The sequence below is a fragment of the Myotis yumanensis genome, unplaced genomic scaffold, assembly GCF_028538775.1.
Source record: "Myotis yumanensis isolate MYYU_CA2020_CCGP unplaced genomic scaffold, mMyoYum1.0.hap1 SCAF_8, whole genome shotgun sequence".
Taxonomy (NCBI): domain Eukaryota; kingdom Metazoa; phylum Chordata; class Mammalia; order Chiroptera; family Vespertilionidae; genus Myotis; species Myotis yumanensis.
Window position 1 is genome coordinate 29768598 of NW_027223759.1, and position 26817 is coordinate 29795414.

Here is a 26817-nt window from a genome sequence, read left to right on the forward strand (position 1 = left end):
GGCCTGGACCTAATGCCCATGCACCTGGCTATCCAGTTTTCAGCCTCTGTCTTTCTTGAATTTGGCTTCAGCCTTGTTTTAACATCAGGTCCAGTGGTGGCCAGCACTGCAGCAAGAGTGGTGGGGTAAGGGTGATGTGTGTGTTCCCGCTGGGCCAGGGTCTCTCACCTGTTGGGTCCTTCACACAGAACCATAGATGCTATGTGCTTCCTAAGCACACCCTCTCCCATCATCTCTGGAGCACAGGCCTGGAGCTGCTCTAAAAACATCATAGAAGTCATCATTATGTAGCTTGTACTGGAATGTGTTATTTAAGACAGGATATTCAAAATTAGTAATGCATTTTTATTTTAAAAAATCTTTCACATTTACTCAAAAAGTTAGCATTTAAGAATATGAAATATCCAACATGCATAAGTTCATATTCTTAGCTTTTAATCTATAAGTGCCGCTGGTGGGATCAGGAGAGGAAAGAGGAAAGAATCATGATGAGTAATGAGCAGAGAAGAAATTCAGAGAGTGTGTGTGTGTGTGTGTGTGTGTGCGCGCGCGCGCGCGTGCGTGCACTGGTATAAGGTATAGGAAGCAGGGACAATGACATTATAACCCAAATGATGCAACAAATCATCAATAAATGTGTCCAAGAGTCTAAAGCAGCAGAGGTAGTTGAATGTGATGTGCATCACTGAGGGAAAGGCTATGTCACATCCCCCAACCCAAGAGGAGGCTCTAAGGAACTGTGGATGTGGCCCAAAACATGAACAATGTCCCTGGTTCTATGTTAAAATTTGGGGGATTAATTTTTAAATGATCCTATTATACAAAAATCCAGGGTCCGTAACATCCACAAGGACTGGAGGCTCCACCAACCGGAAATCAGTGCTGGGTTGCCTGGTGACTTAGAACTGACTGCCTGGGCAGCAGGAGACCGATCCAGCACTGACTGCTGAGGGGGCTGTGGATCAGGCACGAGAGGCCTGGGGAGAGAGAAGCAGGGTCTGAGCTGTAGCATCCATGACAACTGTTGATCACCACTTGCCTCTCTCTTTTGCTCTGGGCCTGGCCAGCAGCCACACCTCTTTCTCTCTGGCCTCCACTAGAACTGCTGATCAGCCCCACCTCTCTGATCAGGCTCATTGATAGGCCTGGAGACACTGATTGGCATAGAAACCGACCAATCAGAACCAAATCTGGGTGAAGTGTGAGGAGCCAATGGCTGCCTAGGAGGTGGAGCTTTTGACACTGGCATAGAAACTGACCAATCAGAACCAAATCTGGGTGAACTGCGAAGGCAGAAACTAAGGTGGGGGCTGAGGAGGGGTTTTAAAGGCAACAGCTGTTTGGTGTAAGGTGTAAGAAAGCGGTTCAATTTTTAATGACCAGTTTGGCAGTATAGTGCTTATGGCTGGCTATCAGTCCAGATATAGGGATTATGTATTTTTGTCTGCCAAGAGCATTTCCTCCTGGTGAAAAAGGCTTCTCCCCCCCCCATTTAAGAAATCCTATTCTATATAATCTATCTATACTACTAAGAGGGTAATAGGCTAATTAGACCGGACCCACAGGCCATCTTCTGGACATCCGAATTCCTTCCAGACAAAGCCATGGTGATGGGGGCCAATGCAGAGACCATTAGGGGTGATCAGGCTGGCAAGGGAGGGAAGTTGAGGGCAAGATCAGGCCAGCAGGGGAGGGCAGTTGGGGGTGATCAGGCAGGCAGAGGCAGTTAGGGGTGATCAGGCCTGCAGGGGAGAGCAGTTAAGGTCACGATCAGGCCAGCAGGGGAGGGAAGTTAGGGGCAACCAGGCCGGCAAGGGAGGGCAGTTGGAGGCAAGAATGGGCCAGCAGGGGAGGGCAGTTGGGGGTGATCAGGCAGGCGGGCAGAGAGGTTAGGGGCAATCAGGCAGGCAGAGTCAGATGAGCGGTTAGGAGCCAGCGGTCCCAGATTTGGAGAGGGATGTCCGACCGCTGGTTTAGGCCTGATCCCTGTGGGAATAAGGCATAAACCGGCGGTCAGACATCCCCCAAGGGGTACCTGATTAGAGAGGGTGCAGGCTGGGCTAAGGGAACCCCCCCTTGCACGAATATCATGCACCAGGCCACTAGTCTTTACATAAGTTGGTTTCCATAGAAAAATAGTAATAAATGAAAAAACTTGAACTGCAATGAAAAAAAATACTTATCTATTATTCATAACTATTGAGGGAACAGAGTGGGATGGGTTGATGGAATCAATAATGAGCAGAGGAGGTTCACCACGGGGAAGGGAGGTGCACTGGTCCTGAGTGGTTTACTCAGCAATTCATTACTTAGGGTTTCCTGCTCTGCTCTGTCCTCGATCTCTGTCCACAGACCCTTTCACCCTTGCTTACCAGTTCCCTTGCTACTGCTTCCTGCTGGATTCCTAATCTGGGAGAAACCAGCAAGAGAGTGGAGTGTGGGAGCAAAGGAGAAGCTGAGTATTTTGCTGTCACTATCTTGGAAAGCAATTCTGCCAGTAGCTACATCTCCTATGACCACCACCCACCAAGCAGACCGGCCATGGTTCAGCTTCTACCTACCCAGTGACTCAGCACATAAGCTCATCCTTGGTCCCTTCCTCCCATAGTTTCCTGTTGACCATTCTTTTGTTTTGATTTCTCAGCTCTTCTACCAGTTGTATAACTAATTCCCTGGATTAAATTCCCTCTGCTCCAAAAGCTTAAAGAGTTTGTATTTTCCTGTTAGACTCTGTGATTGATGCAAGGGACAAATAAAATATCTATGAATCAAAACCTATCTAGGTACAGCCCTACCTGTAAATGGCCTCTCAGAGCAACACCATGAAACACAAGAGATAAATGTGAATGAAACAGGTACCACCAGTGACAACAATGATGCACTAGAAAACGGACAAGGAAATGAACAATGTGCCCAAGAATCTGAGCAGGAAGGTAAGACTGAGTGCCTGGGTTTGATGAATGGTGAAGGGGAACTAGCTGGTGGAGGTATTTGGTGTGGATAAAGTCACCAGGGTAGAACTTTGATGCTAAGGGGAATTATTAAGATGGAGAAAAGATAAAGAAAATTTTGATTAGAAGAAGCATTTACAGGTCACAGAAATTATTAGGAAACAATAGAATAGGACAAAATAGGAAATATAACAGAGAATGGGTAAACTGAAAAATCTGGTGTGATACTAAGGGCCATGACCAGGGGGAGACAGGGAGACTCTGGGACACATGTAAAGAGGAGCTCACGCCCTGCCCTACACACCTACAGTGCTTCACCCTAGACCAGGGATGGGCAAACTTTTTGACTTGAGGGCCACAATGGGTTCTTAAACTGGACCGGAGGGCCGGAACAAAAGCATGGATGGAGTGTTTGTGTGAACTAATATAAATTCAAAGTAAACATCATTACATAAAAGGGTACCATCTTTTTTTTTTAGTTTTATTCATTTCAAACGGGCCGGATCCGGCCCGCGGGCCGTAGTTTGCCCACGGCTGCCCTAGACACTACTGGGTCCTGGTTGGCAATGATAAAATAATGTAGAGAAATAAGTATAAAGAGAGAAAGATACAGAGGAAAATGAATATCAATAAATATAAAAAATGGGGGGAAACACACAGAGAACTATGTCAAGGAAGAGTAAAGGACAATGAATGAAGAACTGGTAGAGAGTGGAGTAGGTAGAGAGAGAGAACCAGGCATTGTCTGATTTGGAGAGATACTGCAAAGAAGGCACAAAGGGCTATTCCTAGCCCCATTGAAAAGGTAAGACGTCCACAAAATAAAAATGGCCCTGGAACCAGTCAGATAAAAATAAGCCTCTCTTCTGAAAAGTAGAAACAAAAATAAAAACAAACACCCAGAGTTAAGAGAGGCACACAATAAAGGACAGATTTAAGCAGCAGGAAAGGAGAGGGTGGAGGTGCTTTCCCTGAAGTGGCATTACAGGGAAAAGGGCTTGCTGATTGTAGTGAGAGAATCATTGATCCGCTGCCTCTCTTGGGGAAGACTTCATTTATTTTAATTTTGTCCAGGAGTGGAGCCATCCCGCCATGGAAACCAAATCAATAACTGCTCTGAACACCTGGTGAATATAAAGGAGGAATATCTGTCTTTAAATTCAGATGTTGAATGGGAAGCCCAAGCAAGGAATGACTGCAACCAGGCATCTGACATAATAGGTAAGACTGCCTGAAAGAATGTGTGCTGTGAATCCTGGGACCAGGGAAGGGTCTGTGATGTGTCATCAGGGCCCATGGAGACAGTCCTGGTGGCCTTGGTTAGAGGTAGAAAGGGGAGGGAATAAGAGCCTTATGCAGTGTGCTCAGCAGAGAAATGTCCCCAGTAATTGGAAAAATAAACAAAAGCAGAGATGGTTGGTTTAATGTCAAAGAGATTATTTCTGTGCAGGAGAGGAAAATGGTGGGTGTAGGAGAAAAGGAAGAAAAATGAAGAGCCAAGATATTTATTAGAGGAGAGAGAAATAAACAATACAGACAAGGGGAGTTTTAAAGACATTGAATTGCCAGGCATAATTTGTGAAAATTACTTGAGCCAATTGATCCAATAGAAAAGTGAAGAAGTAAATGAGAATGGAAGAAAGAGTAGAGGATGGGGACTGGAAGTAGATTAAGGATGGAGGTAGGAGATAGAGTGAAGATGGGGGTAAGAAGTGTGCTGCAGGATGGGCAAAGCTGCCCTCTGCACATGAACTTCTCCGCCTTTTGGGTAGGACTTGGAGTAACCTATAGGTCACGCACATTTGGGCACAGATCAGGGGGACCTGAGTTAACTTAGCTTCTAGATCTCCCTAGTGCTGTCATGAAGGGGTTTCCTGTCAGTGGGCTCCCTGGCCCCATCTTGAGACACTAAAGAGTTTTTCTCCTCTATGCAGTGATCGACAGTGATGACTCCAGAGCATCCAGTGATGGAGATCTGCCCCCCAAGGCTCCCAGCTCAGCACTGAAAAGCAAAAGTGGTAAGGAGGTGGGAGCTCAAGCCTTGGGCTGAAGGAACCTGAATTAAGTTACTGTTTCCATGCCCTCGCCAGTTTGGCTCAGTGTATAGAGGGTCAGCCTGTGGACTCAACGGTCCCTGGTTCGATTCCGGTCAAGGACACATGCCCAGGTTGTGGGCTGAATCCATAGTAGGGGGTGTTCAGGAGGCAGCCGATCAATGATTCTCTCATTATTGATGTTTCTATCTCTCTCTCTCCCTCTCCATTCCTCTCTGAAATCAATAAAAACATATTTTTGTAAATGTCAGGCAACTCACCAGCTGGGAGTAGGTCACTTATGAAGGTGAGAGTCACAGGTGTGTCAGGAGTCTGAAATAAGAGCTCCCGTTCTCTGCTGAACTTGACTCAGCCTGCTTTGACGCTGAGGTCAAGTGCAGAGGTCCAGTTCCTGGTAGAATCCCTTTCTTTTTGCTTAGCCTGATTCTTTTGGGAACAGTAGGAAGGCAGGAAATCATCATAAAGTCATGATTACCATGGCCCTGTTGATTGTCATGGAAGATGTAGTAGAAATACACTCCTAAAATGGAAGTATCTAGCTTACTACATCACTAAACTAATCATTAATAATAATCACTGTAGTAATTAAAATTAATAGTCTTGATTTTGTACAGTGATATCCATCCCTAACACACCCCTATCCTGTGGAACCCATTAAAGCCAACTATTCTTTTGCTTCTCAATAATAGTGTCATTTTATCACAATCTTAGTGAAGCCTCAAAAGACAACTGGTTCTACCACTAAACTGTTAGGAGGAAAAACAACAAATCAACTATTCATAACCCAGCAAATTTTTTCAAAAAAAAATATTTTTTATTGATTTTAGAAAGGAAGGGAGAGGGAGAGAGAGATAGAAGCATCAATGATGAGAGAGAATCATTGATTTGGCTGCCTCCTGCACACCCCCTACTGGGAATCAGCCCGGAATCCAGGCATGCACCCTGACCTGGAACCAAACTATTTCATAAGTCAATGCTCAAACATTGAACCACACCAGCCAAGCAACCCAGCACGTACTTTTTATGTATGTCTGTGCTCTAGCATGTCACAGGCTTATACAGTGATGTCATACAAACTTTTGCACAAACCTCCTCATAAAAATCTTAAGGGTATGAGACCTGGTCCTATCTCTGAGTACAAAGGTGTTTAAGAGTATTTTTCAAAATGTTATCTAAGCTAATAAAAGACAAATATGCAAATTGACCATACATTCACTATGCTTTAAGCCATGCCCACCAGCCAATCAGAGTGACTATATGCAAATTAACCCAACCAAGATGGCGGCGGGAAGCCACAGAGCTGGAGCGAGCAGGAAGCTTGGTTGCTCTAGTAATGGAGGAAGTGAAGCTTCCCACCTGCCGCAGCCGGCTCTGAGCTCCACTAAAGGCAACAGTTTCAATTTTAGAAGGTAAATGAATCTCAGAATAAAAAAAAAAGTAAGAAGAAAAGGAAAGGCTCAGAACTTCCGTTGCTGGGAGACTTGGCCAGCCTGAAAACAGCCCTCAGCCCCTCACCCATGCTGGCCAAACCTCCATCGGGTGAGGGTCCCCACTGTGGGGGTGGGGGGCTTGACCCACCTGCAAGCAGCCATCAGCCCCTCACCCAGGCTGGCCAGGCACCCCAGTGGGAACCACCACCCTGAAGGGGGTGTTACAAGCCTGCAAACAGCCATCACCTCCTCACCCAGGCTGGCCAAGCACCCCAGTGGGGACCCCCATCCTGAAGGGGGTGTGACCAGCATGAAAACACCCATCAACGCCTCACCCTGGCTGGCCAGGCACCCTAGTGGGACCCCCACCCTGATCCGGGACACACTTCAGAGCAAACAAGCTGGCCCCCACCCATGCACCAGGCCTTTATCCTATATAATAAAAGGGTAATATGCAAATTTTCCCTAACAGCAGAACAACTGAGAATGACTGGTCACTATGACACATACTAACCACCAGGGGGCAGACGCTCAATGCACTCCCACAGGGGGAGCTCTGCTCAGCCACAAGCCAGGCTGCCAGCTGTCAGTACAGCGGTGGTGGTGGGAGCCTCTCCCGTCTCCTCAGCAGCACTAAGGATGTCAGACTGCAGCTTAGGCCTGCTCCCTGCTGGCAAGTGGACATCCCCCGAGGGCTCCCGGGCTGCCAGAGGGATGTCTGACTACCAGCTTAGGCCCAATCCCTCCGGGGAGCAGGCCTAAGCCAACAGGTGGTTATCCCCCGAGGGGTCCCAGACTGCGAGAGGGTACAGGCCAGGCTGAGGGACCACCCATCGAGTGCACAAACTTTTGTGCACTGGGCCTCTAGTTGAGAAATAAAGGAAGACTCAGGGCCGATTCTGAAGTCCTACTTCTCAATGTAGTAGGTTTGTGGTTCTGGTTACTTTAGAAGAAAGAAACAATAAATTGAACACTTTTATAAACTCAAGCCTTCTGCAGTATGAATCATCCTAAAATTTGTGGGGTTTTTTAATCCTCACTGGAGGATATTCCTTCCATTGATCTTTAGAGAGAGTGAAAGGGAATGAGGAGCAGGGAGAAAGAGAGAGGGGAAAAAAACCATTGCCCTTGACTAGTTGCCTCTCACACTTGCCCCAACTGAGGTCAGAAATGAAACCTGCAACCGAGGTACATGCTCTTGACCAGGAATTGAATCAGTGACCCTTTGGTCATAGGTTGATGCCTTAACCACCAATAAAAACCAGCAAGAGCAAATTTGTAAATTTTATTTAATCATTTCCATTTCCTCACCACCACCTTTTTGTTATAGATACTCGGGATACTGGAAAAAACTGCATTTCAGGAAAAGCCAAGAAGAGAAGAAGTAAGAATAAGATTTTATTTGCTTTTGATGTGAGAAATAAGTTTTAAAATGCCAGCGTTTCATCATCTTTATTGCTATCCTATCTAATAAAAGGGCAATATGCAAATTGACCAATGGGACCACTGGGAACGACTGGTTGCTATTACGTGCACTGACCACTAGGAGGCAGACGCTTAGCAGGAGCTGCCCCCTGGTGGTCAGTGTGCTTCCACAAGGGGAGCTCCACTCAGCCACAAGCCAGGCTGATGGCTGCAAGCACAGTGGCAGTGGCCGGAGCCTCTCCCACCACCTGGGCAGTGCTAAGGCTGTCCCACTGCAGCTTAGGCCCGCTTCCCAGGTGGACATTTCCTCAGGGGTCCCAGACTGTGAGAGGGCACAGGCCAAGCTGAGGGACACCACCCAACTCCTCCAGTGTACGAAAATTCAATTATAATATTGTGGTAGGTAGAACAATGGCTCCTCAAAGATGTCCCTGTCTTAATTCCTGAAACCGGTAATCTGTTCTCTTACATGACAAGTGGACCTTGCAGATTTAATTAAACTGGGACCTTAAAATGGGAGAGGTTATCTTGCATTACCAGGGTGGCCCCAATATACTCCCCTAGTCCTTAAAAAATGGAGAATCTATTTTTGGTGTGGAGAGAGGAAGAAGAATGGTCAGAGAGACACAATGTAGTGGCTCTGAAGATGGAAGAAGGGCCCTAGGTATTTTAGCTCAGTGGATAGAGCCTCAGGCTGCAGATTGAAGGGTCCCAGTTCAATTCCAGTCAAGGGCACATGTTGGGGTTATGGGCTTGATCCCCAGTGAGGGGAGTGCAAGAGGCATCCAATCAATGATTCTCTCTCATCATTGATGTTTCTATCTCTCTCACCCTCTCCCTTCCTCTCTGAAATCAATAAAAGATTTTTTTAAAGATGGAGGAAGGAAATAGGGAATGTGAGAGATCTTAAGAATCTGTAATTCACACAGCATTCACCTCCTTGGGTATATGGTGTGAGATAGTAATTACAAGAAATTACCCCAACACTTTTACATGAATTGAAATGCCCTTTCATGTGACTTTCCCTGTACTCCTGGACCTGTAAATAGAATTCTACTCTGAAAAACTAGTCTGTTTATAATTCAATACAAAATTGGATTAATTACAAAGGTTTAAAGTAAAATTTGCTTTTCCTACCCACTATATTTTCTGTTGCAAAAAAAAAAAATACCTTGAGGAGAAATAGGAAAGACAAAGATTTCAGAAATTCAGTGATGTTGAATTTCTGTGTGTTCAGAATCTAAACAAGATTTTCTCCTAATACCTCCAAATTCCTTTGAGAATTTGAAAGTACAATGAATTTAAAGATTATTTGGGGTAGAATTTAAACATTTTTAAAGGAGATGACCTATGCATTTATTCAAGTCACCTTTTTTGTTCTTCAACAAAATTTTATAGCTTTCTCTCTATAGACTGTTCATGTTTATACTTTCCCTGTCAGATTTGCTGAGATATAATTTATATATAATAGATTTCATCACTTTAAAGGTTTAATTGAATATGTTTTAACACATGTAGATAGTCATGTAAACCAACATGATCATGACATAGAACATTTCCATCATCCACAAATATTCATTTGTGTCCCTCTTTGCACTCCCTGGTCTTGAAACAGTGGATCTGTTTTTATCACTGTATTTCTCTTCCAGGAATTTCATATAAGTGAATTTATACAATATATAGTTTATTTATGTCTGTTCTTGTTTTACTAAGCATAATGCTGTTGAGACACACTGATATTGCTCTGTGTATCTGCAGTTACTCCATTTCTATTGCTGAGAAGTATTCTTTGTATTAACAAGCAGCTGATTTATCTATTTGCCTGTTCATAGGCAGCTAGCTATTTTCAGTTTGAAAGAAAAAACTATGAGTAACATGTCCATACAAATATTTCAGTGGACATATTTTTAATTTTTCTTGGATAAATACTAAAAGAAGTACTACTAAGTCATATTAATTGAACGTAACTGCATGTTTGATGCTTTGTGAATCTGCCAAAGTATTTTTCAAAGTGGTTGTACCCTTTCATATTTCCACGAGCAATGTTTGAAAGTTCCAATTGCTCTGCATACTCATCAGTACTTGGTATTGTTATTTTTTTTTGTTTTTATTATACCTATTCTTAGGAGGCATTTAATGGTTTTTCTTGAAATTCTAATTGGAATCTCCCTAATATGAATGGTACTGAGCATCTTTTAATTTACTTGCCATTATCCACAGATCCCGTTTGCTGAAGTATCTATTGAAATCTTTTACCCTTATTTAATTGAGCTATCTCTTTTATTGTTTTGTTTTGTTTGTTAAAGACTTATTTATATGTCCTGGATTTGAATCCTTTGTTGGTTATGTCTTATAGTCTGAAAAAGCTGACCTTTTTATTTTCTTGGCACTATCTTTTGAAGAACAAAATTTTTAATATTTGATGAAGTCTAATTCAACAATTTTCCCTTTTATAATCTGTAATTTGGGGTTCTATTTAAGAAATCTGTGCCTAATTTGAGATTCTGTTTTCTTCAAAAAGTTTTATGGTTTGATGTTTACATTTAGCTCTATGATCCAGTTTAAGTTAATTTTTGCATATGATGTTAGCTAAGAACTCTTTTTTTTTTTTTTTTTTTTTTTTTTTGGCATAGGGATATTCAATTGTCCCTGCGAAATTTGTTGAAAATACTATCCTTTCTAGAATTAATTTGCTTTCACATTCATTTGAAAATAAATTGGCCATATGACTTTGAGTGTATTTCTGGAATTCTTTTTCTGTTCCATTTACCTATATGTCTACCCTTATGTCAATACTACAGGATCTTGATTACTGTAGCTTTATTATGAGTCCTGAAGTCAAGTAGTAAGGCCTACAATTTTGATTCTCTTTTTCAAAATGCTTTTAGCTCTTTTAGTCCCTGTGCATTTGGGAGCTTCTTCGATCTTTAATTTTAGCTTCTTTTTAAAAATTTGTTTCACAGAGGAAGGGAGAAGGAGAGAGAGATAGAAACATCAGTGATGAGAGAGAATCACTGATCAGCTGACTCCTGCACACCCCCTACTGGGAATGGAGCCCGCAACCTAGGCACATGCCCTTGACTAAAATCAAACCTGTGACCCTTCAGTTCACAGGCCAATGCTCTATCCACTGAGCCAAACTGGCTAGTGCCATTTTAGCCACTTTTAAGATCATGTCACTTTCCAAGGTTCGTACTGAGCTCCAGCCATATGGCTATGTTCTAGGCCCTAGCCCTAGGCCATCCAAAAGATAAATGGAGAAAAGCAAAATATATCTTCCTGCAGAATGCTAGCGCTTTTGTGTGAAGCTTTCCTAGAGTTTCCCTCATCCCACAAAAATAGTTTGTTCTCATCTTACTCAACAAATCTTAAGCTGGTGGTCCTGCCAACTATTAAGGAAGTTATGAACTATGGTGTTTTGTCTGGACAAGAATTAAAATGGGTATCTGGAACATGACATGAAGAATTTATTTCAGTAACTCTTTAAAATGTGTTGAAAGTCCCTTTGGAACCTGTGTGACCAATATTCGTAAATGTTCTAGGTCACTTTAAAATATGTACATTCGAACACCTTGCTGGGTTCCAGCTTCTCCCTTCATAAAGGCTCTTTATCAATTACACTATTTAAATATACTGGATCCATGGTAAATTAGGTTGTATTTGTTCCATCATGTTCGATAGAGGTGTGTTTAGTTTTCCAAATGATTATATTTGCCAACTCCTCCATGTTCTGTTGTTTTACATTAAAAGTTTGATGCCATTTATGATTGTTATAACTTAAATGCCTTCTTATTTTATAGTTCTCCTTTATCCTTATCAATGCTTTTAACCTTCAAATCTTTTTTTCCAGGATGCTAATAATACTACATTAACTTTTATAGTTTTTACCCCTTTTCATAGATCCCCACCCCATGCAACTTTGTTTTATATCTCTTGTAAAAACACAGCTTTTTGTAATTTTCTCAGATAATCCTCACCTTTAAATAGTTATGTTTTATTTGGTACTTTCATTATGATCCCTGATATATGTGGACTTATACATCTATATTATTGCTAACCATTATTTTTTTTCTGTTTCTGTGTCTCTTTCCTACTTTCTGAATGATTGAGATAGAATTCTATATTCTACCTTTTTCTCCACTGTATTCTACCTTTTTCTAGGCCATCCAAAAGATAAATGGAGAAAAGCAAAACATATCTTCCTGCAGAATGCTAGCCCTTTTGTGTGAAGCTTTCTTAAAGTTTCCCTCATCCCACAAAAATAGTTTGTTCTCATCTTACTCAACAAATCTTAAGCTGGTGCTCCTGCCAACTATTAGGGAAACTGGAGGTAAATTTTCTATAATTTCTTTAGCCATGCCTTAATCTCAACAGATAACAAGGATCTTCGCATGGATTCCCGCAAATTCAACATCCCATCTCCATCATTTAGCTATTGTTACTAATTTTCTTCTCATTATAATTTTGAAACATAATCATTTACTTAAATTTGTCATCATTTTATGCACATCATTTTATGTTTCTTTTTGGTTTCAACATTGGTCCAGATCAATAAATCCTTGGTTCTTTTAGTGAGAGTGTCTAAGTGTTATATGTGCAAATTTGCCTTTATTTTGAAAGAATTTTTTATTGATTTTCCTATAGAGAGAGGAAGACAGGTGATAGATACATAGATTAGATAGATAGATGATAGATAGATAGATAGATAGATAGATAGATAGATAGGAATCTATGTGGAAGAGAAATATCGATCAGTTGCCTCTTGTATGGGCTCCAACTGACCGGGGACCAAACCAACAACGTAGTAATGTGCCCTGATCAGGAATCAAACAAACAGCCGTTCTGTGCAAGGGACGGCACTCCAACCAACTGAGCCACACTGTACAGAAAGAATTTTTTGCCAAGATTAAAAAATTCTAGGTCAATGTTTATTTCTCTTCAGTATACTAATATGATTACTGCATTGTCTTCTAGACTCTATTGCAATGATGGCGAACCTATGACACCTGTGTCAGAGGTGACACACGAACTCATTTTTTTGGTTGATTTTTCTTTGTTAAATGGCATTTAAATATATAAAATAAATATCAAAAATACAAATCTTTGTCTTATTATGGTTTCATAATCAAAAAATTTCTATATGTGACACGGCATCAGAGTTAAGTTAGAGTTTTTCAAAATGCTGACACTCTGAGCTCAAAAGGTTCACCATCACTGCTCTATTGTGTGGCTGATGAATATTCTGCTTGCATTTTAACTGTCATTTTTGGGTTAATAAACTATTTTTCTTGCCAAAATATCTTTTTCCAGCTTTTGAATTATGAAAACTTTAAGGCTATTGAAAAACTTGAACAATTTTACAGGAAGTATAGACTCACAATTAGCATGTACTGTGCTTACTTTATCTCATTGTTGTCCATCTATCCATTTCTCCATTCGTCCACTAACCGTCCTCAACTTTGAAACATTTTAAAGTTGCAGACAATAATACACTTCCCCCAAAACACTTTAGCATGCATATCATTAACTAGATTCAATATTTGTTTGTATTTCTTTTTCTTTTAGATAAAATTTACAATGAGATGTACAAATACTAGATATTTCAATCTATGGATTCTGATTAAAGTGTTCTCCTGTAAAATCCTAATTGTTATCAAGAGACAGAATATGACCATCACCCTAGAACTTAAACAGCTCTCCTCTGAGGAGGACACTTTACTATCCTGGGATAATTAAGAGGGAGATGCTCTCTATTTTATACTGGTCAGAAAACAAATTTGCCCTCTGACTTGGGGAGCTACATTAACCCTAGCTTCTAAAACTCTTTGCTATTCACACATCTTTGAAAAGATATTCTGGGGCATGTGGAATTGCATGGAGAATTGGGTCTCAACAAATTCACCTCACAAAGCACATTCTGGCTATTTCCCTGTGAGGACACCACTCCACCAGCCAAGATTAACCTGACCCCTGGAGTCTAGTAGTATATTTATTCAAATTGTTTCCTTCAGAATTTAACAAATGTCCTAAACCTTAATTTCTTAGGTCTCCTATGACCACCGCTATGGTGCAAGTCACCATGGTTGCATGAGGGAGGCAAGTGAATGCCTGGCTTTCACACAAGAAATGCAATCCCAAGGGTACACATGGTGATCCTGAAACAGAGGCATTTATAATTGTTCAGGTTCCTAAAGGGAATATATCAGCCATGGGTAGGGTTGGTCCCTGATCACCTGTAAACTTAAATTTTTCAGCTCTGTTCATTGTTGATGGGATTTAGAAAGAGATGGGGGCAATACAGTCTATCCAATCTGTTCTATTTCTCCATGATGTCTCCCGCAACCCTTCATCTAATGACTGGGAATCAGTGAGAGGACCATGTCCAGAAATGTTCTGCCTGGGAGATGCTAAAGCTGGCAGCAGCCCCTGATGGTGAATGGCAGAATCAGCATCTAGATATGTGGTGGGAGAGCTAGACAGGGGTGATTTCTTTCAGGAACGTCTTGAAAGACAAATATGGTTAGTGCTCTTCCACCTCCCACACCTCCTAGGTAACCTCAGGTGCCTGGATCTTTTGCTCTTCGTTCACTACCAAAAATATTGCGGAGGTGGGGGAGAGGAGGAGAGATAAAATATATTGTGTACCATTCATCTCTTCATCTTTCATTCCAATAATCTCATATTGTCACTCACATTTTTCATCCAGAAGGGTCAGAAACAAGCAGGGAAACAGCATTTCCAAAAAAAATAACTAAATTTATATCCAAAATCTCTAGACACTCTGAAGAGTGGGGAAGAACCATGCATCCTCACCAGCAATGGTCAGAACAGAATGCAGATTTTCACAATTGATCTATATAATGCCATTAATTCCCCACCACTTTTGTCCTTATACAATGCAGGAAGGAGCTGATCCCTTTCTGCCTAGATTAGAGAAAGCTGCCTTTAGTGACAAAATACCCATTATAGAGAAGAGTGTGGACAGGAAGAGACGAGGTCATAGAGTTAGATGATCAGAGCATGGCGTGTAGCCTTTTATAAAGGGCACACCATTGTTAGACTGTAATGGTCCAGCAAGTCATGCAATTTGCAGATTGTTCTTGCGCTTCCTCAGCTCCTCTTTTAGCTTTGGAGAAAGTTGATGTGAGGGACAAATGAGGCAAAGTAGAGAACATGAATAGCAGGTAGACACTATCTTCAGGGTTAACTCATCTCCATCATTCATTTGAGCCCTGAGTAAGAGCTCAAACGGGGAGATACAAGTATAGTTTCTGATATTGTCTCCAGCTACCTAACTGCACTGGAAGAGCATAGATGGAGACCTTCCTTCAGAACATGACAGCAGCTGTATGTTTCATTGTCATGGAAGAATCAGTGGAAGGGATCACTGCATTGAGAGTTACTATAGTTTTATAGAAGCCTGATATCTCTGCTCAGGCATTCTGATTGTGAGAGATTTGAGAGGTGAGATGAAGGTAGGCATTCTGTTGTTATGCATCAAAAATGCCACTGACAGAAAGACTTTGAAACTCTGAATGTTTGTGAGATAAAGTTTCCTAAGTCCTCCTATGTTTCTATAGAAACAATCTCAGCTTGGGAGGAAGTTGTATTTGTGCTGCTGTAAAATGAGATACAATGAAGAATCTTCTCTTTCAGGGGGAAAAATGCACACAGATGAGACTGTGGATTTTATGGCTGAAATACTTCCTGTGACCTGTGGGGAGAAGATGGGCATGTTAATTAAGAGAAAATTGAAACGAGGTAAGTTTCAAGGTCTACTTTCACTTATAACCCCTCCATGAAGGAATCACAAAAATTAATGGAATTATCCATGTAAATTACCCATTTTTTAAGGAATTGGGGCCCCAATTTTCTCTTGAGAAGAGGTAGGGCTCTCTAAGATGATGTTTTTACATTTTAAGAAATGGTGCATATTAATTGCTCACTTCCACATGGATGTATCCATGAGGATGCCCAAGGAACCAAAGAGAAGTGCAGAAACGTCAGTCTGTGGGTGGAAAATATTGCATACTTTATTTTGAATCAGCCTCCACCTTCATATCCTATACCCCTTCTGGAAATCATCAACAATTCGGGGTGTTTGTTGTAGTGAGGAGTTCACAAAATTTAGAATCAGAAAACTTGAGTCCCAGCCTCAGCTCTGCCAAAAGTGACTGAGTAAAGAATGGGACTTTTCTGACCCTGAAACTTCTCATCTAATAAATGGAAAATAATTAAAAACCTGCCTCCTGGTGTGACTTTGAGACAATGTACATAATGACTGTAAAATGTTTTCTGATTTGAACATTATAAATATTTCATATCAATTGACTCATATAACATGTGCCTTTCGGTGACTGGTTTTCACTCATCATGATGTTTTCCAGGTTCATATGTATATATCATGCATTATACTTTATTCTTTTTTATTGTCAAATAATATAATAGTCCATGGTGTGGAGACACAGTAACGCATTTATCTATCAGTATAGATTTTCTCACCCTTTCACTATTATGAATAATGCTGTTTTGAATAAAGATTTTGGTGAACCTGGTTTTTTAATTCTTTTCACTAAATACTCTGGAGTGGAATTGCAGGGTTATAAGGCAATTCTATGTTGAACTTATTGAGAAAAATCAAAACTATTTGCCACAGTATGGCACCAGTTTATATTCCCACCAGTAAAATCTGAGTGCTCTCATTTCTCTGCATCCTCACCAACACTGCTTATTGTCTATCTTTTTCATTACAGCCATCCTAGAAGGTGTGATGTAGTATCTAAATGAGGTTTTTATTTTCTTTTCTCTAATGAATAATGGTATTAAGTATATGACTATCCTTTATCTATACATAAGTAAAATTTTCCACTGAATAATATTTCACAATTACTTTAAAGTCAGTTATCCATGATTTCACATAAGAAAAATATCAGCCCAATAATGCCATTGAACTGGAAGGAAATCATTGTAATACAGGGCACAGATGTTGCCTTAGTGTCATTGAGAGCAGCAGGGCAGGACCTCCATTTCAGATTTCACTTCAAAGTAGAAAATCTCCTTACATGGTATTTACAGGCTGGGTTTGGGGATTCTCAAGTATAAAAGGTGAGGCCACACTCTTCTGCTAGTGATCTTGAACCCAAATTGGGTGCCTGTAGATCCAGTGTCTGAGCTCTGAGGACAAGGTGGTTTCAGGATCAACTTACCCCGGTCTTACAGGAGCCACGGTGAAGTGTATATGGAGAGAGGATGGAAATTGGTTCACCCCAAGGGAATTTGAAGTTGAAGGAGGCTATGGAAAATCAAATAACTGGAAGAACAGCGTGTGCTGCGGTGGGAAAACCCTAAAATGGCTGATACAGGTATTCCAGTGAGTTTCCTTGTTGTATTAGAAGAAAAGGTCACTATTTGCTCACCAAATATATGTTGAGTCATGGATAGAGCCCTGAGGTCCCTTAACGTTATCCTTTTCTGGAGGGAGGCACCCCACACTCATAAGTCAGTACAAGACAGCACATTGATGTTGTCAAAGGGGCTCGGTTGGGGCAGAAGCCTGGAGGAGGGAAAGGTCATTCTGACTTAGGTGCTTGCAAACAACTTTAGCCACTGAAAGAAAGGAGACAGTTTATGCCAAACAAGTGGTCAGAAGGCACTCCAGAGAAAGAATGGTGTGAAAACCAGAACCATGACTAACTTGATTCCACAGGTTGAGGTAGATGGATTGTGTGTGATAAGGCATAATCCATCAATTGGGGTCAGGGGAGGGGGGTTGAAAGGATTTAATGCCAGGCTAAGGATTTTAAACTCATAGCATAGACCAGAGATGGTGAACCTTTTGAGCTCGGCGTGTCATCATTTTGAAAAACCCAAACTTAACTCTGGTGCTGTGTCACATATAGAAACTTTTTGATATTTGCAACCATAGTAAAACAAAGATTGATATTTTTGATATTTATTTTATATATTGAAATGCCATTTAACAAAGGAAAATCAACCAAAAATATGATTTTGCATGTCACCTCTGACACACGTGTCATAGGTTCGCCATCACTGGCATAGACAATGCAGAACCTGAGGTGTGAAATGACCTATTTGAAACAGTAACTCAGACAACATGGGGCCTGCAAATCACTTCACTGTCTTTCAGCCCAAGACACCTAAAATGATCAGCTCTAATGTCACCCCTCTCTAAACATTCTCTGACTGACCTGCCTTGTCATTCCTCCCCTGGGCCCCCTGACCTCACTATTAAGGCCCTTCTCACAGTTTTATACTTATCCTTTCATGAAACCCCTTGCTCTCCTATATCCCTCTAGGGTTTATACATCTTTGTGTGACCAACATTGTGCAGAGTATCTGACACCCCATAGCTGTGAGACATGTGTGTGTCAGTTGAACAGCCCTGGTGTGAGGAAATAACTTGAGTGCCACTGGTGGGAATGGAAAGGAAGTGAAAGCTGTCAAAAAGATTGTGAAGGAAATGAAAACTTAAGTAAATAAGAACACAAAAGAAAAGGAAAAAATTCTAAGAAGGATTTTCCAGCTACTATTAATGAATTCTAGAAGAACCACTGAGGAGAGGAAGATGGTTTCTCATTTAGACATCTCGGTTTGAGCTGACAGTGGAACATCCAAGTAGAAATATTTGGGAGGCGGTTGCAATGCCAGACACAAAACATAAACACACGCTAACCATACACTTGGATCTTTTACTCTTTCAGCATAAACACCTACCTAAACCTCCAGAAAAACGTGGCAAGAAGAAGAAGGTGATTATTACTTTATACAAGTTCTTTTTTTTAATCTTTATTGTTGAAAGTATTACATCAGTCTCCATTTTCCCCCCATTAACCTCTTCAAGCCTGCTCCTGTCCCCCCAACCCCACCCAGCCCTAGGCCCTCACTATCCAATTGTCTGTCTCCAAGGACAATTGTATATGCATCCAAGTCCATGGGTTGATCTCTTCCCACCCACCCTCCCCTGCCTTCCCTCTAAGGTTCAACAGTCTGTTCATGCTTCTATGTCTTGGGGATGTATTTTTGTTCATCAGTTTATTTGATTTATTATATCCTACATATGAGTGAGATCATGTGTTACTTATCTTTCTCTGACTGGCTTATTTCGCTTAGCATAACGCTCTCCAGTTCCATCCATGCTGTTGCAAATGGTAAAAGTTCCTTCTTTTCATGGTAGCATAGTATTAGATTATGTAGATGTAGCACAGTTTTTGAATCCACTCATTTGCTGATGGGCACTTAGGCTGTTTCCAAATCTTAGCTATTGTGAATTGTGCTGCTATGAACATGGGGATGCATCTATTCTTTCTAAGGAGGGTTTCAGGTTTCTTAGGATATATTCCTAGAAGTGGGATCACTGGGTCAAATGGGAGTTCCATTTTTAATTTTTTGAGGAGACTCCATACTGTTTTCCATAATGGCTGCACAGTCTGCTTTCCCAACAGCAGTGTACTAGGATTCCCTTTTCTCCACAACCTCTCCAATACTTGTCATTTGTTGATTTATTCATGATAGCTATTCTGACAGGTGTGAGGTGATATCTCTTTATCATTTTGATTTGCATTTCTTGGATGATTAGTGACTTTGAGCATTATTCCATATGTCTCTTGGCTTTCTATATGTTCACTTTGGAGAAGTGTCTATTTGGGCCTTTTGACATTTTTAATTGGATTGTTTGACTTCCTTTTGTTAAGTTGTATGAGTTCTCTATATGTTTCAGAGATTAACCCCTTATTGGATGTATCATTTGCAAATGTGTTCTCCCATGTACTGGGCTCTGTTGTTATTTTATTGATGGTTTCTTTTGTAGTGCAGAAGTTTTTTCTTTTAATGTAGATCAATGGAATAGAACAGATATCAACCCAAGCCACTATGCTCAGTAATATTTGACAAGGGAGGCAAGAGCATATAATGGAGTAGAAACAGTTTCTTCAATAAATGATGTTGGGAAAATTGGATAGGTACATGCAAAAAAATGAAACTAGACCAGCAACTTACACCATAAACAAATATAAACTCAAAATGGATAAGAGACTTAAATGTAAGACATGAAACCATAAAAGTCTTAGAAGAAATGATAGGCACCAAAATTTCAGACATCTCCCTTAGCAATATGTTTACCCATACATCTCCTAAGACAATGAAAACTAAGGAGAAAATATACACGTTCTTATTACATAACTAATTTTATATGGTGTAGCATCTTTTTTATGGTTTCTCAGTTTTGTAATTAACATTGTAGCTTCTTCTCTTAGCTCCTCCCTTCATTTTATTTAATTAATTTATTTACTTTGTACGTGCCTTCAGATTTGTTCCATTGAATATTAGGTTGAATGCAAGGTCATCTTTGAATGGTAAACCATTTGAAATGAGGATAACAAAGAGTCATCAAAATAGATCTCATAGCTGAGTTTTAGCTATAGATGCAGATATTGTAAGGGTGTCCAATTTCTAAAAGCAGACATAATTATGGAATGCATAAAATATTTCTTAATAAGGTAACAGGCTCATCTTTAACTCCGACCAGATTTTTTTCATAAAGGTTACTATTTTCTAACTTTAATAAAATCTGATAAAGCAAAATTTGATCACCATCATCCAGATGAACCAGGTTTAGTACTGAGTCTATCTTGGGACATATATGAAACCATACACTATTTCATATTTCTTTTCTGCTTTTGTTTTACAGCATCTTCCATCCTTCCATAAAATAGACATACAGTATTTTCTCTCAGGCAAAAATTATTGGGAAATATTTCCTAAGGATGGTGCTGTTAGGAGGGAGCTCTTGGGAGATTGATGTGTCTCATATGAGGTACTGACTTAGAAAATCCCTTACTTTGATGCCAACCCTTTGGCTCCACCTCAGGGCTCTGCAGACCTCCTAACTATCTATGAAAGTGATTTCTCCCTCTATGGAAGAAGACTATGGAGGAAACAAACAAAATACATAATGTGAGGTGTAACTTCAGGACAAAGTGATGTTTTTTTCAAGATTGAGTATGAATGAGAACTCAAGAAGAAGCGGGAGGTGAAAAGTACCATTCTCATATACTTCAGGTAGAAATGGCCATGCAAGACTTTCATAGAATGTACATTAGGTTACATATAGCTGTCTAGGCCTTTAGATTATCTGATATTCTAGGACTTTTGACCCACCAGTCCTTGGCACATTATACCCATTGGGTTTACTGAAGATAAATTATTCTTTTGCTTATTCGGTGACTACTTTAAACAATAGTGTCTCTATCATTCTCTGTGTTTCTAGAGTTACTCAATCTGGAGTACCTAAAAGAACTAGCAACTTCCAACCCACAGGTTCTATCCTTATTCATGGGTACAACACTTTGCAGCAACAAGGTTCAGTTGCCCCTATATTTTGTGTCTCCTTTATGAAGAATTGAAGTGGCCCAAAGTGACAGATCTCAGGACCCATTACTACCTCAGTGGATCATCTGTGCCTGCCAGAACTTCTCTTGCTGATGGAGTCTCGGTTTCTCAAAACTTTAGTGTCAAACTTGGCACCACATGACAGCTTCCTGTCTCTTGATGAGGGCCACTTATCCTTACTGGTGACAGCTGCTGAATGGTCAAATTATCTGAAATACTCATCCACAACTATTATTGGTTTTATGCTAGTATTTGCTAAAAAGATATCAAGTAATCTCTTTTCTTAAGTGAAACAATACTCATTTATTTACTAATTCATTATGCAATGATTTAATGCATTTAAAAATGCCCACTGTTCATTACAGAAGTTTGAAATAATATCCATGACCTCCAGAATTGTTTCAACTTCATTGTTTACCATGGATAAATACTTAATGGGGAGCAGGGTATTCCAGGCTCTCCAGAGAGGCAGGCAATGACATGACCATTTCTCAGTCATTTTTGAGTGGATCATCCTTGTCTATGACCTCTCTGACCTGGGTGGAGATTAAAGCCAAGGCTGCCTGAAGGTAATGAAGTCAAGTCGTTCTATTGAATAAACAAGAGCAATGTAAGTGTTATACCCAGTAGTCAGTTTCCCGTGAAAAGTAAGCCAGGTGCCATCTTGGGATTTGGATGAAAAGGAAATGGGGATGAACTTCTGAAATTTGACTTGGATTAAGGAGGAGCTTTGATTCATTTTAACTTTTGACGGGTGCCCTTGAAGAGTTACTGGAGGTGGTGGAGTTCATGTCATACTACCCATGATCAAGACTCCATGGGAAGGAAAGGGCAATTGTTCTAACAAGAGTACCCTCACTCTTCTTAATAATCTTTCCTAGGATAGATATCACAGGCCAATTCAACATTGGCTTATAATATCCTCATGCATTAATAAACACATGTGTGAAACTAAGTCTCAACTCAGGTTCCACACTTTGCACACAGAATCACCTGAAGAACTTTGAAAAATAACATTGTCTGATCCCACTCTAGATAAAATTTGATTAAATCATTCTAAGTTATGACTTGGACATTAGAATTGTTAAAATGTCTCCAGATGTTTTTGGTACACAACTTACTCATTTATGACATAAGGAGAATACTAATGCCTGTGCCTCAAACCAGACCAATTGATTCAGCATCTATGATGTTGGGACCAGGAATTTAGTATTTTATATATGCTCCTCTGAAAATTCAAATGTACAGCCAAACTAAGACACAAAGAGCCAAAGGGAAAAGGCCCTAGACTTGATTACAGATAGGGATGCAAGATTCTTATCCACTGGTTACATTTGTTATTTCCTTGCTCTTCTGGGAAGATGGTTACCAATCTCTGGAGAATGATGATAGCAGTCTGTGAGTGCCTACAATGAGGAAAAGGAAAATGGCCCCAGGCCTCCATGTTAGACCCAGTCCCTATCTCCATTATGGATGTGATTCAGGATTTTCTGGAACACTGAATGGGAGCTGTTGGCAAGGTATTCCTTGAGCTTTGCACTTTCTCATATATGACCATTTTTAAATGCAAAAACATTTACCAGAATCCTGGTTCTCCCCAGATAAGAATTTTCACCCTAAAGCCAGAGTGATTTTTCATCTTTTATTACTTTCTGCATGAAGAGAAACAACATAGCGGTGTTGCACATTACTGTGCCCATTTACTTCAAGATGGACATTTGTGATCTCTGTGTGCTGCTAACAGAGATACAATACAGACTTTGAGAAACAGAACACTTTTCTCTATGTATTAAGGTGAAACCATTCATTAGGGTCTCAGCATCCCTGTACACAGTGGACCCTACAGAGATGGAACTAACAAAAGAAGCTTAACCGTTACTGTGAAAAGGAGTGGGCTTAGTAGGATTTGGAATATGAGTGAGAGTATAGACCCAGGATGTATTCTCAGGTTTGTGGTCAAAGGCAAATGTTTTATGAAATGGAAGCACCAGGAAAGAACATGTAAATTTAGTGGGTGTGGGGACAGGATAATACATTGTTTAGCCTGGATGAGTTTGGGGTGTGCTTTAAGAGCCCAGGGGGAGATGCTGGGTGAGCATAGGGATGTGCTCAAATTCAGAAGACAGGCTGGACATTTGGAAGCTGGAGACATGGGAATGTAACTGCAGCTTTGAGAGTCATTTCATTATCTGGGGCAATCAAATAGCCAAATACATAAACCTAAGGGATTCTGTCTAAGTGTTAGAAGAGGAGAGGACAGGAAAGGAAACAGACACAGCAGTGAGGCTGATTAACTAAACCCAGGAGAGTAATGGCACCAACCCCATGTTTTTGGAGAAAGGAGAAATGGTCATGGCAGAGAAAAGTGGACACTGTCATCCCTACCTCTTCCTGCTCCTCAATGGACCACATTCCCTCCACCCAGCATTCATCAATGGGGGGGGGGGGGGGGCGGGGGCAGTCCCCAAGCCAGTCTCATTTGTGTAACCTGAGATGGTCACAAGAGAGTAGGAATTTCTCCAATAGACAATGGGATACACAGGATGTTTCTATCTATAGAGCAACTCAGAATCTTTTGGGTTCTCTCAGAAGGCAGAACCAGAAAAGTAACCAGGAACAAATATAGTTCCTGACAGTTCCTGATTCATACATAAATGCTGATTCTCATTAAAAGAAAGAATAAAGGGGTTTTCTGTTTTAATCACCTCCTTTTCACCCCATTGGTGAGGGAGAGATGTCTACCACACAGTTTGGGGCACAGCAAGTAATGGCATCTGTCACTGGACAGATGTATTGACAGATGTTTATTAGTTACATATACTCCTAAATGAAGGAAGGAGGGCAGTACCAGCCATGCAGGCCTCACCAAGGTTGCCCTCAGGAACAGAGGGAGCAACCAGGGGCTGTGGAGGGTGGGTTATCCCCTGGTTTCCCTGGGAGGTTATGGCATGCTCCTTTGAATAATTCCATGGCTGACAGGGAACTGAAACCTGTTATTCCAGGCTGAGCAGGATTACATGTGGCCCCCTGACAAGGAGCATTGTTTAGCTGTGGGACCTTATCTAGGAGAGCAGATTCAGGAAGGGAACTTGCAGATACACTGTTTAAGGCCTTCTCAATTTTACCAAATGTCACAGCAGCACATAATATTGAACTTTAATATTAATCCTTACACTGCATTTTCTTGATTAGGAAAGGACTCAGGCACAGGCTAACTGTTTCCATGAATATATATGTTTGTATATAACACAGTGTATCTTCATATCTGCTCTATAAATTTGGTTGGGTTCAATGAGTAGATGCTATGCCACAGGATTTGGATAGAAATACTGTCAAATTTTATCTTCTTCAAATGAAATTAAACATGGTTAAAGGCCACATATTGAGACTGGTAAGAAATCCAGTATCAGTTGTTTAAGGGAGTCCCTCCCTATTCTGTTTATAAAACAACACAATTGCCACTTTCTCTGGCCATTCAGAGATGGAGGCTCCACACCTTACATGCCATGCTGAGTCATGGGACATCTCCCCAGGGTTCTAGTGCCAAAGAGTTCTATCTTCCCTGACACAACCTGGTCAATTGTGCCTGTGGTCTTTCCAATTCAAAGACAATGTCATAGGTTTAGGGGCCCTTCATGTATAGAATCCACAGTCCAGGAACCTCTACCAAGCCCTTCAACTCATGGGAAGCTTTTGGCCAAGAAAACAAGAATACTGTCTTAGCAGTTTATTCAATCTTATCAATTTCTGAATAAACCACCTTTCCCTGCGTCATTTTAGTCATTTTGGCATAGGCAAATGAATTTTGTTCCAGGATCTTGTTTTATCTGCAAGGTAATACAATGGTTCACAATTCTATAAAATTCACCCTCTTTTTTGTAGCTGGTCTTTCTGTGTTAGAGACTCTGGTTTTGTAGGAAAACCTTTTCTGGTCACATAGGCCACTCCTCCTGAACTTCACCACAGACCAAGAGTTCTTTTTCTGAAACTCCACTCCATGCAGTTGGTTCACAGCTCAGGGAGACGCACATAACTGTCCATTTAGGTTCCTACAAAGGAAATGAGTTCCAGATTCCCACAGAGCTGGTCTTCAAAGTCTCACTGGGGATCCAGAAATTGTTTTATCTTCTAGCTGGAAAACGCAGTGAAATGCAAGATCTGTGAGGATGAAGGAAATCTCTTCAACTGCAGTCGTTGTTTCAGCTTCTTTCATGAGGACTGTCACATCCCACCTGTGGATCCTACGAGGTTTGTGAGATGCACACCCCTCTCCTTCTATGGACCTTCTTCCTGCCATGCACACTCCCAATGCAAAGTCTCTCCTTGTGAACTGATGGGCAAAGAGCAGGGTCAGAGGTACAGGCTCCAGTAATATGATGCCGGGATCTGTTTAAAGATACTGTCAACAGGAGGGTAATATTCCCCTCTGTCCCCAGGGAGGTTGAGACAGGTGGCTGGATCCTTTCCTACATACCACTACTGTCCTTTTCAGAACTTTCCCACCTCAGACTCCTGTTCACAGGAGAGCAAATGCTAGTTGTTTGTGTTCTGTGCTTATTCAGAAAAAGCAGGAAACAAGGACACTTTTCCTCATTTTCCATGTTCTCAACAGGCTAATAGAGGCACAAGGCCCCCAAGGGTTAAAGCCCATTTCTGACACTCAGGTTTGGTGGGCAGGGCTCCTTGTGCTCCCAGCAGCTCAGAAAGGGAAGGGAGAGCCCATCACTCACCCAGACACCATCTTTCACCCAATTAACTGCTGCTTCTACTCTATGGAGCGTGGTTTTCACATGAGAGTCCTGGAGAATCAGGGAGGTGTCCCCTCATTCTTTGGTTGTGCCTATCAGCCATTCCTGAAAGGAGGTCAGTGGCAGCCATGGGAACAGAGGTGTTTCTGGGACTTGCCTTGTTTACTTACACCTGCATCACAGGATCCATGTGTGGAGATGTACCTTCTGCACAATACAAGTGTCTTCAAGAAGTCAGCAGTGTTACAGTGAATCTGAAGTCCTGGCAAGACAGATGGGGCCAGAAGAGAAGTTGGTGAGTTAAATTTGACCCCACACATCTCATTTCTGCTCACATGAGAAAAGTCATAGGTGAGAGCAAGGGTTTCAAAGGGTGCCTGCTCTTATGACCATGCCTTAACCATGCTGAAAACTCACCATAACCTGCTTACAGGGGAAAAAAAAGAAAGAATAAACTTAGGTGTTTCATGTCAGGAGTAATCCCTGTTCGGTGAAACTTCCAGAAGATTACTGTGGTCATGCATCTGTCTGGGCATGCATATGGGCTCATTCTCTCCAAGCTGCTTTTCATTCATAGTCTCCTTCTTTTGCAGAAATGTGAATTCCTACTCCTGAAGGTCTATTACCATTTAGAGAGCAACATTTTTCTGAATATTCCACACGAATATTATGTGAGTAACAACAAACCATGATTACAAGCTTCAGTAATGTTACCCCATCTTGACATGTTCACTGTGGGGTCTGTGATATGAAGCCCATGGGAGGGAGAGCATGTGAGCTGTCTTTCTATTTACCTTGCATT

The 26817-nt window shown here is 41.1% G+C and overlaps 1 protein-coding gene across 1 annotated transcript in view; it reads left to right on the forward strand.

Annotated features, from left to right (window-relative positions):
- LOC139015092 (nuclear body protein SP140-like protein) overlaps positions 1–26817 on the forward strand; it is a 48330-nt gene that overhangs the window by 18956 nt on the left and 2557 nt on the right. The window contains exons 5-14 of the mRNA XM_070422364.1: positions 2784–2933; positions 4026–4172; positions 4886–4969; positions 7766–7819; positions 15517–15621; positions 17080–17222; positions 18582–18629; positions 25400–25515; positions 26199–26310; positions 26609–26686. Coding sequence (XP_070278465.1) covers positions 2784–2933; positions 4026–4172; positions 4886–4969; positions 7766–7819; positions 15517–15621; positions 17080–17222; positions 18582–18629; positions 25400–25515; positions 26199–26310; positions 26609–26686 — 1037 coding nt within the window. The remainder of the gene's footprint in view (positions 1–2783; positions 2934–4025; positions 4173–4885; positions 4970–7765; positions 7820–15516; positions 15622–17079; positions 17223–18581; positions 18630–25399; positions 25516–26198; positions 26311–26608; positions 26687–26817) is intronic.